At 33.3% G+C, this 17,431-nt stretch overlaps 1 protein-coding gene across 2 annotated transcripts in view; it reads right to left on the bottom strand.

The window, feature by feature from the left end:
* Positions 1-529: 529 nt before the first annotated feature.
* Positions 530-17,431, bottom strand: part of CASD1 (CAS1 domain containing 1) — a 44,682-nt gene continuing 27,780 nt past the window's right edge. For both annotated transcript variants that reach the window (XM_054564618.1, XM_054564619.1), the window contains exons 11-18: positions 12,121-12,240; positions 10,971-11,127; positions 9,595-9,674; positions 7,304-7,405; positions 5,845-5,985; positions 5,254-5,331; positions 3,884-3,976; positions 530-2,135 (exon numbers count right to left, since the gene is read on the bottom strand). In XM_054564618.1, the coding sequence (XP_054420593.1) occupies positions 1,866-2,135; positions 3,884-3,976; positions 5,254-5,331; positions 5,845-5,985; positions 7,304-7,405; positions 9,595-9,674; positions 10,971-11,127; positions 12,121-12,240 (1,041 nt within the window). In that variant the 3' untranslated portion in view covers positions 530-1,865. The remainder of the gene's footprint in view (positions 2,136-3,883; positions 3,977-5,253; positions 5,332-5,844; positions 5,986-7,303; positions 7,406-9,594; positions 9,675-10,970; positions 11,128-12,120; positions 12,241-17,431) is intronic.

The raw sequence follows: 17,431 nt of genomic DNA on the forward strand, positions 1-17,431 counted from the left end.
ATCACTGTGGGAGACGTTAGTGCTTCCAAAAGACCAGAAATACTGGTCATCTTTCTTTTTCAATTGTTTCATCAGGAAGAATCTTTTTCAGGTGATAAAACTTACAAGCTAAATTAAAATGCACTCTATTCATTGGCAGGCCACACCAGCAAGAATAATGTGAGCGTGGTACTTGGAAGTTTTTGATTTATAACTATCCTATTCTCTGCTTATAAGGCTGCAGTCGAGGAGGCAGAGCAATGAATCATTACAATTGTCTATCTGAGAAATGTCAAAAGATTAAGTAAGGGCAGAAGAAGAGAGAAAAGGAAAGAACACACATTTCTGTCCAAGAAATAGTCCTCAATTAGTGAGAAGATACCATTAATACATAAATATAGTGCTAAAGAAATAACAAATTTTAAAAATCTGCAAATAAGACTACTAATAAAACATAACGCTTAAATTTTCTGGGTTGACAGGCAGATTATTCTCCAAAGCTCTGATAAGTAAATTATTCCTTTTTCAACTATCACCATGCTCTACCCCTATATACCAAGAGTTTGAAAAAGTAAATTTAAGCTGAGGAAATTAATTAGACATTTAAACAAACCATTAATGGATCAAGCTTTTTAAAAAAAGAACACATATAGTTTAATTGATACTTTGCCAATACAAAAATAAGCATCCACAGAATGTTTATTTACTGTTTAAATTACTCCATATTTTCATATACCACAAACAGAAAATATATTTTACCCCACACATATTAAGAGCAAACAAGTGCAATCTTTCAAACATTAAAAGTCATAATAAAATCTGTACAACAGATAAATAAATTTATACCTCTAATAGTTAGCTTTTAACAACACCAAAACAAACCAAACCAAACCAAAAAACATATATTGCCCAAAGTCACTGGTTTACATAAAATTCTACCGATGGTCATATATCTCACTCATAACAACTTGAATCTTTACTGGACTATACAAGTTTAGATTGATAAATATTTTTTAAAAAAATAGGAGGGCGTAATAAGAAATAACAAAATGGTTATAAAGAGTTTTCCAAACATTGGAAATAATATATAAAAATTATTCAGGGGAAAACATATTAAATGGATCCACAGGGTAACTGATAGTACACTGGCGTAGCTTAAGAAAAGAAAACAGGTGAATGTTTGAATTAGAAAGAAAATTTGGCCTTTTTATAAAAAAAAAGCAACATCAACAATGACAAAACCCTGTCATGGAGCCTAGACCAACTCTGTGAGACAAAGTGTACAAAGATTTAGGCTCATATACCTGAAAACCACAGTTAGAAAAAAAAAACATCATGTCAGAAAACACCTAACAGCAGAAAAAGAACACATATAAATTAAAGGCATACTGTTTATCACTCCACATCATTGCACATAGGATAAGAAAACAATACTGTAGTTATTCTTGAGTGAGAAGTTTTCAGTGAACTAGGAATTTCCATGATGAATACAGGTGTAGACAATCTTTTTACCACAAATTTAGTAAATATCAAAACAGTGTGACACTAAGCTAATTAAATTATCTGTACTTTTTACTGGAAAGGTAATTATTTCCCTGCCTTCATATGTTAACTTAAAATCATTTATAAATGGAAATACAGATCCAGTAGAAAAGACTTTTCACATGCAATCTTATACAATGCAGTCTGTTTCATCAATTTTTTTTATTTCACACGGGATATGTACATTTCCAATATATACAACCACACGTGTTCAACAGACACCGCTGAGCTGTCCTCAGACCACACAAACTGTTATTTACATATACAATTACATCTCCAGATAGACGCTTTTCTCCTCTAGGCAGACACAAAGTTAGCTTGAAGAGTTTAAGTTTTATAGAATTTTAGGAACTTAATGTCTTATCCTGAATGGATGATAAAATGAGAAGTCCGCAAAAAAATGCAGCTATACATGCCAACCTTTTCATCAGAGAAGAGTTATCTTTAGGAATAATGATCTGTGCAAGATCATTAGTGATCTGAGAAATTTCATGTGCCACACAAACAAATATGAAAGTGCTGACGATGATGTTGAGCATAGGGTTTCCGGGTATGAGCACCAAGATTCCCCTGGTGTCCGCTGCCAGCCATATGTGATATTGGCAAATAAATAGCTAGGAGGAAAGATATTTAAAGTTAGATACATACAGGGGGGCCATGAATATATAACATTTTTCCTAAACTTTTGATAGCATAATTATGTTAGTAGGCTTTTCCAAGGTCTTTTAGTTCTGTTTCCCTGCTGGTCTTGAAAAGTCCATTGCTGAGTCTACTCTCCAGAACTCCTTCGTGCTGAAGCACTGCTTCAAAATACTCAAGAAATGAGCAACAGGAACCCTCTAAATTGATAAACATTTCTTTGCATGACATAGAAGTGACAAAACGATGTCTGGACTCTTGTATTCAGACATCAAATAAAGAAGGACTGTGTATCTAGCTATAAACCTACATGCATACCAGTGTGTGTACAACGTATTTATGTATGTATATACAGGATCCGGCAGAAGTAACGCATGCTTGAGTGTGTTGGCAGAGTAATATAATAAGGGTGTAATAATTTATAGTTTTAATTTGAACACTTCACCTAAAATGTCATATGTGTGTTTGAGTGTGATACTGTTATGTTACAGAATTATATACTTATGATTTTGTAATAAAAAAGGATCATTATTTGTGACAGACACTGTATTTGTGAATACGTTTATGTATCTATATATTTGAGTGGGAAATGGCAGGATATTTAAGATCCCTTCATGTTTGCTATGAATGGCCAAGCTAGTGTTCTGAACTATATTCACATGTTTTTAAAGTATATTTCAAGTTCTATGAGTATACATATAGGATAATTACACTATTTCTTTTGATTGTGATTACAAATGTGGTTCTTTCATCACACTGCTTCAAAATATCAGAGTAGAAATATGCTTCAGTTACTTCAACAAATGAGGACTATGGCATTCCTGTATTTTTAACAGAAACATTAAATAGTAAATTAATTCCATTAAAGTTGATTAAAAAACTCTCATGCTTTAAATATTAAGGGGCTTGCAAAATAAATATTCTTTAGTCCGCTGAATGACTTGGTAAGCCATTCATGACCAAGCATCTAAATTCTACGTAATCTCTCTTACAAATGTGCCTTAAAAATAATAGAACATCTGTTCAAGACCTCAGAAACTTACTTCCCCATTTTAAAGAAAACTTAATAAATCTTACACTAAAAAATGTATCTTTTAAATAAATCCTGTGCTCTAAAAATTCTTTCTAATTACAATATGAATTTTGTTTTAAAATATACTGTTTCAAAAAAAGCTCAGAAAGTTCAGAATGTATTTTAAAACCTACTATAAACTGATTTTGTAGGTAACTTCATGTTAGGTATTAGACATATAATATAATGAGTTTTAAAATTTTCCCCAAATTTCCAATCATAAGGATAAATTTTATTGTAAGCATTATAATGTAAATTCCAGTAATATCATATTTAATTATGGAGATGAAAAACAAAATCAAAGACCCCTCAGCTTGATTTCATTTGTGTCTATTCATAAATTTCATTTATATCTATTTCATTTTCTTTCTTCCAATCTCAGCATCCTGAGTGTGCTTCAAAGCTTAAAACAACATGAAGAACACCATGAAAGTCATCTATCTCTAGTCATTTAAATAAAGCTTTAAGAAATTCTACATTACTACTTTTGAAGGTACTGAACTTTTCCCCCTATAATTCCATAAATAACACAGCTTTGGTTAAAAAAATGTTAAGAGTCACACATAGGCACATATACACACATACATGCACACAAGCACATATAAATAACACTTGGTTGTGTAAGGTAGAGCAAAATATTAATGTACCAACCTCTAAAGAAATTTTCCCAAACCAAGCAAAAAATGAACTGTAAACAGAACGGGCATATCCAGGGATGTTCCTTATGAGAATAAAGGCTAAAATCTAAAGAAAAAACCATAAATATAAATATTAATAATCTGTTCATTAAAAGCATTTTTGCTTTCCTTCAAGTCATAACTTTATTCTTTATATTCTTAAATTTGACAAGTACATGTTTTCCCCCCCCAAACAGATTATTAGCAAGTATTAGCAAGTTATTTTTGTTCTAGCATCCATCCAAACTGGATTTCCCCCCCAAACAGATTATTAGCAAGTATTAGCAAGTTATTTTTGTTCTAGCATCCATCCAAACTGGATTTCTCAAACATGGGGTCTGTATATTGCATACTATTGCAGATCCTAGGTGGTGCATGGCTGAACAGTTTTATGTTTTGGAAAAACTATGAACCCTCTTTGAAGACCTTTGTTTAGAAAGAGATAACACATTTATGTGGCAAAATTCATAAAGTCCCGATATAATTTTGATTCTTCCATAAAGATCCTGCAGAAATTCTCCCTGCTCCTCTTTTCTGGGCTACTCATTTTTTCAGGCCTCAGCTTAGACACTATTGTCTCCAAGAACCTTGCCGGGTTCGGAAGAATTCCCATGTGTTTCTAAAGCACCCTATACTTAATCACCACTGCACTAGTCACAACGTACTATCTCTGTAAAAATGTAAATCTGCTTTGAGCTGCCTCTAGCCTCTGCCCACCTCCCCAGTCACTACCGCATCCTTCTCTGGTCCTGGGCTCTTCAAGCGCCCACCCCGATGGCCTTCTGCAGTAAGTCCCTTGAGTGAGCTATGCTCCTTCCCACCACAGGCCTGAGTTCCTGCTGTCGCTGTGCCTTCACCCCTCCAAATCACTCCAGCTCCAACTAGGTTGCATCTCCTCATGACGTTCTCTTATTGCATCATGTACTTCTTTTTATAATTACATGGTAATTATGTGATTATTATCTGTAATAGAATGTAGGCACTATAAGGGTAGGAAGTATGTCTGATACGGTCACCATTGTATCTTTCATCATAGTATCTAGCACACACTTGGAATCAAATATCTGTTACATAAATTTAAAAAATTGTTAAAAGCAAATATAACAATTACAATGAACATTTTCTAAGTGCCGATTAAGTGACAAATACTGATCATTTCCATACATTTAATATAACAACCCTTTAAAAGAGATTTTAATTTCCCTGTTATGATAGAGGAAAGTAGGGCTTAGAAAGATTAATACACCTACATTTTAAAAAGTTGATCTCCAGTATTTTTGCCTCTTAAGACTGCATTCTTATCAAGATTAAGAAATCACAATTTCTCTACATCAAGATAATTACCTGTACAACAGAAACACATGGGTGGAGTTCATTGCACTCTGCTTTGTTTTTACAACTGCTCGCCCAGATGGAATAGGTCTAAAACAAAAATACACGAATCAGTTTACAAAAACAGCGAGGCCTTACAGAGGTAGCACTCCCAGAAAATGTTAAAATTGTTTTTATTTATAAGAGTACACTTCATTATGTTATTTAAAAAGCTTCAATGAAAACTTCCCACAGTTTTGCTCTTCACTTGTTTCGGGTCTGAACGCCCGAAACACAAGCGTGCAGAGAGGGGCGCAGGCCTGCACTTCCCTGGAAATCGCGATCGCGAGGCAGGATGGCTTTTCGCGTCACACACCTCACATTTACATTTTTCCCCCAGTTTATTACAATTTCTAAAATTCCACCTCACTCTCAGTTAGTCTTCATATTTAATTTGTATATGTATTCACTTCAGAATTTATGTTCAAATGGAAAATAGAGGGAAAAAGAATTGTAAAGATTTTATTTACTAAAAAGTAATTGAATAAATTCTTCTCTCTCAAAATTAATTTTCTATACAAATTAGGATGTTGGAAGATCAGAAGATTCCATTTTGAAACTTACCAGGAAAGAAACTACTGAAATAAACAATAGAATATTTGAGATTTTGTTTGAAAAGAGAGGTTCACCCTTTCCTTCTGAAAGTACTTGACGCTTCTGTAACGCCAGATAAATGAAAGCAAACAACATTCCATGAAAGACTACCTGAAAAATAAGGAGACAAAATTTGTTTTAAACAGCTACCTTCAGACAAATAGCAAAATATCTGGTAATGAGAAGAACATGTATAAAGTAGGTAGGTTAAAAGCTTAAAGTTTCAGAGTTTCTAGGACTTAAACTTCAAGAGTAAAACTCTAAGCAATGAAATAAACCCCATGATTGTTACAAACTATAAGCAAGAGGCAAGCAAACATCTCTTGTAACAGGAGATAAAATGGCTCGTTCTGAGCAGTTTCAGCAGCAAGTGAAAAAATACAACTTAAAAATAATAAAAACTTATTCTGAAGGCAAATGATAAAATTTAATTGTATTAAACCAAGGTAAAACATTTCATATTGGCACTTCTCTCAGTTAAATAAAACAATAACAATAGCAAATTTATACTTTTAAATAGGAGTATATGCACTTTAGAGTGAAAAAATATGGTGGACTAGAAAGCTTTCTTTTTTTTAAAAAAGACTAGCATCTCATAGCAGACTGCTCTAATGAGAAAGCTGAAGATTTAAAATTACGTGGTATGACCTTAGCAAAGCTCTTTATTAATGCCTGGTTCTGAAACAATGTAGTTCAGTGGAAAATGCACAGGTGTTGGAAACCAGGGAAAGGCACAGAAACAGGCACCAAGAAAACATTTGTTGAATGAAAACTGGAATAAGTAAAAGACGGGAGAAAAAGGGAAAAAAGTAAAGAGGAGTAATCGATATTTATTCAGTGTCTATTATTTTCCAAATGCTGTGCTAGATGTTTTACATTCTGCTGGCCAACTGAATCATAACCATCCTTCAAGATTAAATTCACGGAAGCCTCCATGACACTTCTCTCTCCTTCTTTGCAAACTTCCAAATTCCTACTCCACATTTTAGCACCCAATTATAAGTAGTATTCCTGGATTTTAAACTAAGTTGTAAGGTTTAGAAGCATGGAGGAATGTCTTCTTTCTCTAATAGACCAACACGAACACGAGAGCATATATTGGGGCCCAATGTATATTGTGTTGTGTGGCTGAAGCATATACATGAAGTATCTATCACCTGTAGGTCAAAATTATGACTCAAACAAAGACCATATTACAGACACTTTTTATAGTATTTTTCTGCTGATACACACACACACACACACACACACACACACACACACACACACTCTTTCTCTGCTATAAAAAAGTAAAGGGACAGGGCTGCTTTGATTTACCAAATCAACATGTTTCCCTATTCCAAAACTAAATACAAAATATTTAATTTTTCCAAAGAATTTTTTTAAAGTACAGTTTGAAATGGCCAAAGATCACAAGGTAAATACATACGTAACGGTCTAACCTCCATCTGAACCACCATTCATATACATTCCCTTTCAGTTCAAAACACTTGGACAATGGCCAAAGAGAAAAGATCTTCTCAAATGCACCCTGAAAAAAGGAATCCAGAAAATAAGTTAAGATGGTCCAAGTCAATACTTGTACTATAATAATCTATAGTGTTCTACAGTTAGGATTACATAAGGATCACCCACAGTGTTTATATTCTATTTATTTCATTTAAAAATACCACTTCATTTGAAATTCATCTGAAAATAAATTTATTTTACTAATAGCTAATATAGACGACTTAAAACATTCCTGTTAACTTACTTTCATTGCACATGAAAGGCTACCAAGACTGAAAAATTTAAAAAGAACAAGCTGGTAACTGGAAAATTATTCCATTTAATATTTTAAATCTGGTACACAAACAGCTAATATTTATTGATGAAAATACAAAAACACAAGACTTCAGTCAATATGGTATAAATAACCTAAAAAATGATGGTTAAAGTTAAAAAATAGTTTTTCTTTCTCTAAATGTCCTTAATAGTCTATAATTAACCATATGAGTTAAAAGAATCCTCTGAATTAGTCACCTTAATCAATCAACCATTCCCAAGTGCCATTACTGGCTTTTGAAACAAAGTTTACAGTTTTACTCTGGTGAAGTTAGTGAATTGTACCCTTTTATTAATCTGACAGCCTGGAAAATCTGAGAATGAAGAGGCAGAAGTCTTGGGTACATTCCTGCACATTAATGAAGTCTTTCAAAGAGAACAAAAACCTCAATTTCCAGACTAAAGAATGACGACAAACTCTATTAAGGAAAGCTCCATTATTAGACCTAATGCCACAGCATTAAAAAAATGTAACATTACAACTTTTTAAAAGGCTGATAATTTAGGAAAAATATGAAAACGGTATTATTTTAGATATGATGAATCATAAGGTCATAAAAATATTATTTTAATAAAATATAATATTCCCCATTTCACCACAGAATTTAAAATGCTTATAGCTTATTAAAAATAGGTCCTAGCTATCCCTCAGAATATTAAGGATGATTCTTTAAAAAATTTGCAATATGACATACTTATAAACCATATATGCATACGATATGAAATACAGAAATATGATCCAGTAGGTATATAACTATTAGATTTGATCTTATGTATCACTTATACGTGATGTATTTATATGGTACCACTTTATTTCTGATTTAAAATTTGTTTCTTATCAATAACTCTTAGCTAGGTTCTCTCTTGTCCAATGGCCGACACTAAGCCGGGGCAGGGAACCCTCCTGAGCCCTCACTGAACCTCTGGTCCACCTTCCTTTTCCCCGCTCAGATGCACCGCAGAGTGTTGGGAACTTTAATGAATGACTGTTAAGCAGTTGTTACAGTTACCTGGCTATTTCTTTCTACATTTGCCTACCGTTTCCTTATTATTTCATATGGCTGCTGCAAAAAACCCTTAGAGGTCAGGCAGAAATATAAATGCTTTATTTTTAAGTATGAAAATATATATGAAAGCCTACAAAACAAGCAAAAAACCAGCTGTACAGAACTACTCCCCCCACCCGCCTTAGATGGCATTTGCACCTGATGGAGCCAGGTAGTTAAGACAGTGTGGGAGACAGAAGCAAACTGCAGGATATGTCACCACTCTAGGCATTCAAATTAAAATATTTTGTTTAAATATCATGCTGCCCAAATGATGCCTGCCTGACGGGCGAAGCCAGCGGGTAGCAGCAGGCTGCCACCCTCCTAAAGCAGCTGAGAAAATCTCAATCACCATAGAAGGTTAGAGGTAAGGAAATCACCAAAACTTTAATGACATTAAACATACTACATATATACAAATCCCTTTGCTCTTAAGTTGGTTTTATTAACTGCCAAAATTTTACTCTATGCAGTTATGGAAAAATCAAGTAACACTTTGCCACAATGAATAATGCACAAACCAAGCTGCGAAATCTGTCAAGAGAATTTTGATCTCCACTTAGAGTAGTGTCTTATAAGAGGCATTCAATAAACGTTTGATTGATCAAGTAAAATGGGTTTTGAACAATTGCCAGAGGAAGAGCTTTAAATTGCTCTTACAACAAAAACAGGGGTAACAAAAGTAGGTCTCAAAAGAACTACACTGAGTAGTCAACTACAGAATGACACTTTTATTACAGTCATTAGAAAATGAAGCTAAAAAGAAGCTCTAACTCTTCTCACATACCTTAATAGACTTGAACACTAAAATAAAGTAGAACAAAATATAAACTAAAAAGATTGTACAAACCTGAGAATATGCCAAAAAACATATACATAACAGCAAGAAGGCTAGTTTCAACAGTAAGCCAAAATGCCAGAAACAATTTCCTAAGAGAGAGAATATTTAATTTACTAAAAAATGTAAATTTACATTAAAAACATTAAGTACTATTTCATATTAATATACTGCATAGTTTTTAATATAATTTACAGCTGCTTATTGGTGACAAAATCTACCTAAGTAGTTCAAGTTACAAGTAGGACAAAAAAAGAAAGAAGGTGGAAGGTCCTTGTTAGGAATGGGGCTACAACACGTATCTGATACCTGCTGTTCATCCACTATAAATATATTTGAAAACACCTCCTGGATTCAATTACACCTATTTATTATTGAAAGTTACAACAAAATTTGGAACAATAGGTTCGAAATAATTCTAACAGACACTCGTGGTGAATATAACTTAGGTGAGACTGCTTAAACATTAAAGTTCTGAAAAGAGAGCTTAAGAACTACCTAATAGACTAGAATTTAACGATATTTTAACATATACGTGTTTTAAGTTACGTGTTCAGTGTACACATTGATTATTCATTTGGTTAATATTTTGGTTTATGTCAAGGAATTAAACTACAGAGACTGTCCAAAGACACTAATGGACTTTATTAAAGACTGGAAACTCAACTCCTTCCTATTATAATGAAAGTCAACAGAAAACATTTTTTGATACACAATATTTGGATAAGTTAAATACATTATGAAAACGATTTTAACAAAGACACGATCTTGCGGTGGCGGGTAGCATTAAGGTAAGCACCGACAGCCTCACTCTGAACACTGTCAGTAACTGGCTATGTGAAAATTTGAAGATGACAGCTTTCGGGACACTTAGGTTTCCTTATGATAACTGTTTAAAGGGTTGCCTTGAAGATAAAGTACATTAGTGGTTTTTATACTTGTTTGACATGAAAAGCCTTTTTGCAAATGAATGTTTATTCAAAATCTCAATATATATAAGAAATTAAATAAAGCAGAGTTGTTAAGACTGAAGCAGCATGTAGGAGACGAGAGCCCTGTCCGGCTTTCCCTCCTCCTCTAGCTTTCTCCATTCAGGCTCTGTACAAGACCATCTGATAACTTGCATTTGTCAACAGGTAAAATGGCTTTGAAAAATTTAAATTAAGAAAACATATAATATAGATAAGTATTCTGTACTGTTGTGTTATGTACTTAGCTGCAAAAGTTTAGAAACAATTTTGAAGAACCAATTTTCAAAATGTCAAAACCACACATAAGTAAGTAGCTGTTTACATGTCTCAATAAAAATAATAGCCTTTAGCAACTAAAAAGAAATTTAGTACATTGAAAGAATATATTTATTAACATAAGTAAGAGAGTATATTTACCGTTTGCTTTTTTTTGGATTATTTGAGGCCAAAGTGCTAAAGTAACATATATGACTATGAACCATACAGTGACCAAGGGGACAAAGTAATAGAATTGATAAGGCCGATCCATTACTATACATAACACCACTACCAGGAAATTGAGACGAAATAAGACCTATTAAAAAGGAGAAGAAAATGGTTTTCATTCCACATATTCACGAAGAGCAAAGACAGATTATCTCTGACAAATTATAAATGTTTATTTAAAACAAAAATAACAACTGATCCCTAAAATTATATTTGTTCTACAATCCCTGGAAAGAGCTGAATATAAAATATTTATGCATCATTATATTAACTAAGTCCCAGCAAAGCACCAGCCTGAGCTGTCCTCTGGCTACAAGTTCTATCATGTTAAATGTAGGCAAAGAATTATAAATCTCCTTCCTAGGGCTCCAGTTTATAAGCGGAGATTAGATTACCTCGAGCAAAGGTATCCATTTCATCTCTAATTAACGTTGATTTACCCCATTTGGGATTAAATTGAAAGTTGTCATATGTACAAAATGATATTACTCAAATTAAACAGAATCTTTGAGACTTATGCAACTGTCATTTCAGACAGTGTGATGTCATTCAAAGAACAAAGAATTTGAGGAACTGGAATCGGAGCTGCGCCACTTACTATGTGACCACAGGCAAATTATTTAACCTCTCTGAGCCTCACTGTCCTTGTCTGCATACGTGAAGATCACAACGCAGGACTGTAATGAGGGGAAAGTAAAATAATGTTCAGAAATCACCTAGAACAAGGTAGAAACTTAATAAATATTCTTCTTCTTCTTACAGAGAGAAAATGTAGGATATTACTGCATAATTATTCCAGGTGACCTCACATTTCTACAAAGCTAACGTGAATCAGCAACATTGTCCCTTGTGTACCAGTGCTTTCATTATACATTCATCTCCATTGTATGTTCCCTTCCCTCAGTAATAATTTATCTCGAATTATTAACCAGAGAATGCAGAAACAACACAACTTTAAAGTGCTATTTCATAAATTCAAATTACTCATGGTCTTATAATGACAATATTTATATTTTATCAGGTTAGGCATGAAAGCATGTTGATCTGAAAGAAAAAGAAAATAACTGAATGTGTTTCCTACCTGACATACTCTATGGATTCCAAAGTCTCCTTTGATCCAAAAGTAAGAGAAATGTCCATACCCCGTCTGAAATAGATATGCGGCAACCAGAACCCGAATGTGCATGTACACAGGCAAAAACTGTTGACAAAAATAAATAGGTAAAACATATGCTGGCACTAACTATACCTTGAATTATCAAAACCAGTACTTTTAACCAAGATAATGAATCATCATTGTCATTTGGCATTAGCTCAATGAAAAGATTTATTCTCAAAAGTTAGGCATTATAGTAGGGGATAAAAATGTAGATTTTGGAATCAGACCTAGATTTCAATTCTGGTTCTGCCACTTACTAGCTATGTGATTTTAAGTCTGAGTTCTCTGAACTGCAAAATGAGACTATCATCTCTTTCCTCAAAGGGTTCTTGTGAGAAATGCATGAGTTAATATAAAGCACACTGTGTATTTCTTCCAGTCAGAACTAAATGTATGAAATCTATAATCATTAACCAGCACTCTGGTTTTCACATTTACCCAGTGAGAAGATAAAAAACAAGAAAAAAACTCTACATTTTTAGCCCTGTTAAATATATAGACATTAAGCTTATAAATAAAATGGTCACATGACTACTTAATATATTAATTTAGCAAAACATACATATTTAAAAACATGCAGACATAATTTAGAAACATTTCCCTCCCACTCTTATTTTATAGAATAATTTTATTTTACACTCCTACACAAATGTTTCATTATGACCAAGATCTTTATCACTTGCCATGGCTTCTCAAAGTATTACTTCTTCACTTTGAGGTTAAATGAAAAAGGGGTACACCATATTTCTAATACATATTTTATGGGAGTCACTAGAAATACTATCTCATTTCCAAGTCCTAATTCTCACAACCTTAGAACAGTCATTCCACCCGTCCACCAACCACTGGTCCTTTAGATGCATATTCATGATCTCTATAATATAACTAGTACACTGTTTTTAAAAATTATCTTTTAAAGAACTGTTCGATGCCATCCAGCCCTTGCATTTATAAGGCCATTCTTTAAGGGATAATTACCAAATTTACATAGATATTCTTGGCTTCTATTTTATAGACTCCTCTGATCACCTTCGTAGTCAACCAGCATTACCACCGCTTATTTGCCACTTTGGTTAATGTGTCTTTCCCAAGTGAAGCTTTGTAGGATAAAATAAAATAATTAAGCAGACACCTTAAATAGACTTTATGAGGCCTGGAATGTATGCATCTTTTGTATATATCCTTGAATGTATCCTTGAACACACCTTTTTCTTTTCTGAGGGACAGTATTTTTTTTCTTGAAGGGAAACAACTCTCAGTCTATAATATTTCACAAATTCTTTAACATAGCCACACTCTAGCCAAACTGCTAGATTTCCTGTCTCCTGAACTGGCCCTCTTTGTGCTTGCTTTTGACCTCTTCTTTGTTACCTGTTTATTCTATCCTGGAATGTTCTTTTCCTGAACGCTTTTTTGCTTATTCAAATTCTATTCTTCTTTAGAGCCCTGTTCAAAATTTCCAATCTTTACTCTCAGATGAAAGTTGTTTCTCCTTTCTCTGAGTTGCTAGACTATCAACAATTTATATACCAGATTTTTTATTTATTGTTCTTTATCATTAGTTTTTTTTAAATGTCTGATCTCATCATTAGATCAGAAAGTTTCAATGAAGGTGTAACATATTAAAATCACAGGGATGAAAGTGGAAAATGCAGTATATAAATAGCTCAGGGTTTACCTATTCTAAACCTGTGCCCTTACTCAATTCTTGAATGTTCTCTAAAATATTCCCTTCAAGTATCTAAGCACTTTTTAGAAGGCGAAAACATACAAATTCCAAAGGCAATCCATTCCATTTTCAGATGGGCCTAAACTGCTATGAAGTTGCTTTTCATGAAAAGTTGAAATGTAACTCACATAAACTATCACCAACTTCAGCTCTCTAGGGCACTGCTGTGCAGGAGAAATAAGTGAGCCACACAGTGAATTTTTAAAAAGTTAAAAGAAACAAGTGAAACTAAAAATTAGTTTAGGTCAATATATCTAAAATATTGTTCCAACATGCAATTAGATATTTAATATCATTTGTTAAATAGTTTTTCAAGTTAGTATGTATTGATTATAATTAATCATACTTAATCTGGTTTGTGTTTTACTGTATATAGTATAGCACGCCTTAATTCCGACTGGCTACATTCCAAGTGCTCAATAGTCACCTGTGGCAAGTGGTTACCCTAATGAAGAGTAGCTCTAAAGCCATATGCACAGGCTTAATCAATCTTACATCTAATAGTTCTACAAGTATTTGAAAAACAGATGTCAAACCTAAGCTAACCATTACTAGTCACTTTAACCAATCTCCTTTCAAGTCCTTTCAAGACTGGGGCTAGGCCTACAAGGTTGGAACTTGGTTCTGTTTAAACAGTAAAAACAATAGGTTTAAATGGAATTAAACACTATCACAACAATTTGCCAAGTTTCTGACAATGTTTATTACAAATTTCATGTAATAATTTTATCAACTTTTTAATTTTAAGATATTTTCAACCAACAGAAAAGTTGCAATAACAGTACAATGGATATCTACATACATATTATATGGAACCATTTAAAAGTATGTTGCAAACCACATGACATCATCCCTAAATATGTCAGAAGGTATCTTCTAAGCAGTAAAAATCCCCAATCATATTATCATCATACCCAAGGAATTTAACATAAATATAATGGTATCTACTGTACAATGCATACTTAAATTTCTCTGATTGTCCCAATAATATTCTTTATGGTTTAAAAATATTTTGTTTTTGATTTAGGAACCTTGAGTCAATGATCATACATAGCATTTACTTGTCATTCCTCTTTAGTCTCCTTTAATTTAAACTGCTTTTCTTTTTGTCTTTCATGAGCCAAGTATTATTAACAATAAAGTTTTAGTTATGAAAATATATTTAAAATTCCAACTTCATCAAAATTAACAGCTAGGCTGACTTCTGGTTCTGTTGTTTTTCTAGTCCCATGAAATTTCCTTCAAGGTCTTCAGGTCCCTTCATGAAAGTTAAAGTTATTTACAAACCCTCAATGGAAAACACCCACAATGGAACACAAAATCACATACTGTATACAAACTATCTTGCTGTACTTTCCATATTAAATTTGTAGTATTCTATCCATATTGGATATAAATTGTTTTAAAAGAATGTTTATACCAAGAATTGCGATCTGCCCAACCATCTGTATTAAGAATTCTCTGTAATCTTTGATATAGATTCTATTTTAGTATAAAAACACAGCATAACTAAAGTTTAATATATTTTACTTGAAATAAATAATATTAAGTAATTAGAATAATCATGGCAGTAAAAAGAGTTTTTAAGTAAGGCAATCCCTCAAATGGCCAAGAATCAAGTCCCAAAATCTGTTATAACCCACACTAATAATGCTTGGCTGAGGTAGAAACAGGTAATTTCTAACCAAAACATCTTACAGTATAAAAGAACAGGGATATGTTAATTAATCAAAACAAATGATCTGTTAATGAAAAGTATGTCCTTCTAGAACAGATTTTTTTTTTTTTAAATTGTCACTTAGGATGTATTGGGATGTAGTCTAAGATGTATTAGAATGCTAGTTTGGCAAATAATTATAATAGAATGGCAAATTGTCTGTATCCATTTATGATCCAAATCCTTTCTGGAATCACTGAGTTGAGGAACTTAATCTGCCATTAATTCCCTCTATCTGATTTTTTTTTTTTTTACATTATTATCACCCTTTAATATGTCAGCAATTAATTATGCTCCAGGTGGTATTTTCTTAAAACCTTTTTTCCCCCCTCCCAAATTAATTTAATCTTCATTCATATGTCTGAGATATTCTAGGATTCAATATGCATCTCTACTTACTTTTTAGAAAATTGGCCAAGTGATTCCTATACACTGTGAACTGGGCTTACACACTAAGTCTCACTCTCCTCATCCCGCCCCCCCCCGCCTTGGATCTTTCACTGTGGGTTTTCTCCCACAGCCACTTAAATCCAGTAGGTCCCTCCGGCTGTTATGTCACAGGAATTTCACTGCTGCCACAAATATATGTATCATAGTCATGTAATTTCAGTAAGAAATTATACTTCATTCCTCTGCCTTTTGCCCTTCGAACAAACCATCCATAAAATCACTAATTAAAAAAAAAAAAAAAGACAAGACTCAATAAAGAACATTGTTTTCAACTTGTTTGAGATATCTGAAAAACCCCAGTATTATTTTACCTTCTTAACTGCTGCTATGAAAATTTTAAAATACTCCTGTCTGGGCAGCAGTCCCCTGTCACCTCAATTCATCACTGATTCAAATGCCGTTTAAAGATGCGTGCTTTACATAAACAAATAATGCAATAAGAAAACAGGTCAGTAGCTCCCAAGTTATGAATGAGTTTCTTAAATTTTTAAAACATATTTTATAGAAATCAGTTTGTATCTTCGCTATAAAAACTTATGTAAAAAGTGGTTATCAGACACCTAGGTTCTCTCTCAAAAGCTTGTTTTAACTGTAATATAGCTAAAATGTGACAACTCTGATACATTTTTTTCCTACCCTGGCCAAATCCGAGATGTCCCCAGACCATGAGAATCCTAAGCCTTTTAAGACACTCAGGGAGAAGGAAAAAATGACTGTGTTTAGGTACAGAAGGCACTGGCTGAGCAAAGAAAGAACCCCCATCTCACGGAGAAAGTCACCCTCAGGGCACAGCCTACGCCAGCTGGCCTCCCACGGCCCCGGCAGCGTCTGAGTTCTCGGTACACGGGGCAAGGGGATGCCAGGGTTTTCAAACTTTAAAAGTGTAAAAATAGTGGGTTAAACTCCCTGACATACGGTGGAGGGTAGACTTTAATAGACAACTATCTAATTAGATTTCTTTTGATGGTAACTTGCCTATTCCAAATCCTTTGCAATTTACTTATCATCTACAATCTACATTTACAAAGGTCCTTGATAACTTTAAATTAGTTGTTCAACAGGATGACATGAAATAATACCCTTAGATTATCAGCTGTTTCTACTACATTAAAATTAAAGCCAAGTAAATATAAATAAATTATTGCCTTCTCTTTTTTAAAAAATTAATTTTGCTTCTGAAACTATATATTCTCCAAGAGTCCAGTGGTAGGGGAAGAATGGGTAGGCAGAAAGATTGGACTGGAAATTAGAAGAGTCTCTAAAGGGTAGAGAATATAAAACAAAAGCGTTGGTACCCTTAAAGAACATAAAAATGACATTATTTCCTGTATTTTCTG

The sequence above is a fragment of the Pteronotus mesoamericanus genome, unplaced genomic scaffold (assembly GCF_021234165.1).
Source record: "Pteronotus mesoamericanus isolate MK-2021 breed Mesoamerican mustached bat unplaced genomic scaffold, CSHL_Meso_final scaffold_85, whole genome shotgun sequence".
In the NCBI taxonomy this organism is placed as follows: domain Eukaryota; kingdom Metazoa; phylum Chordata; class Mammalia; order Chiroptera; family Mormoopidae; genus Pteronotus; species Pteronotus mesoamericanus.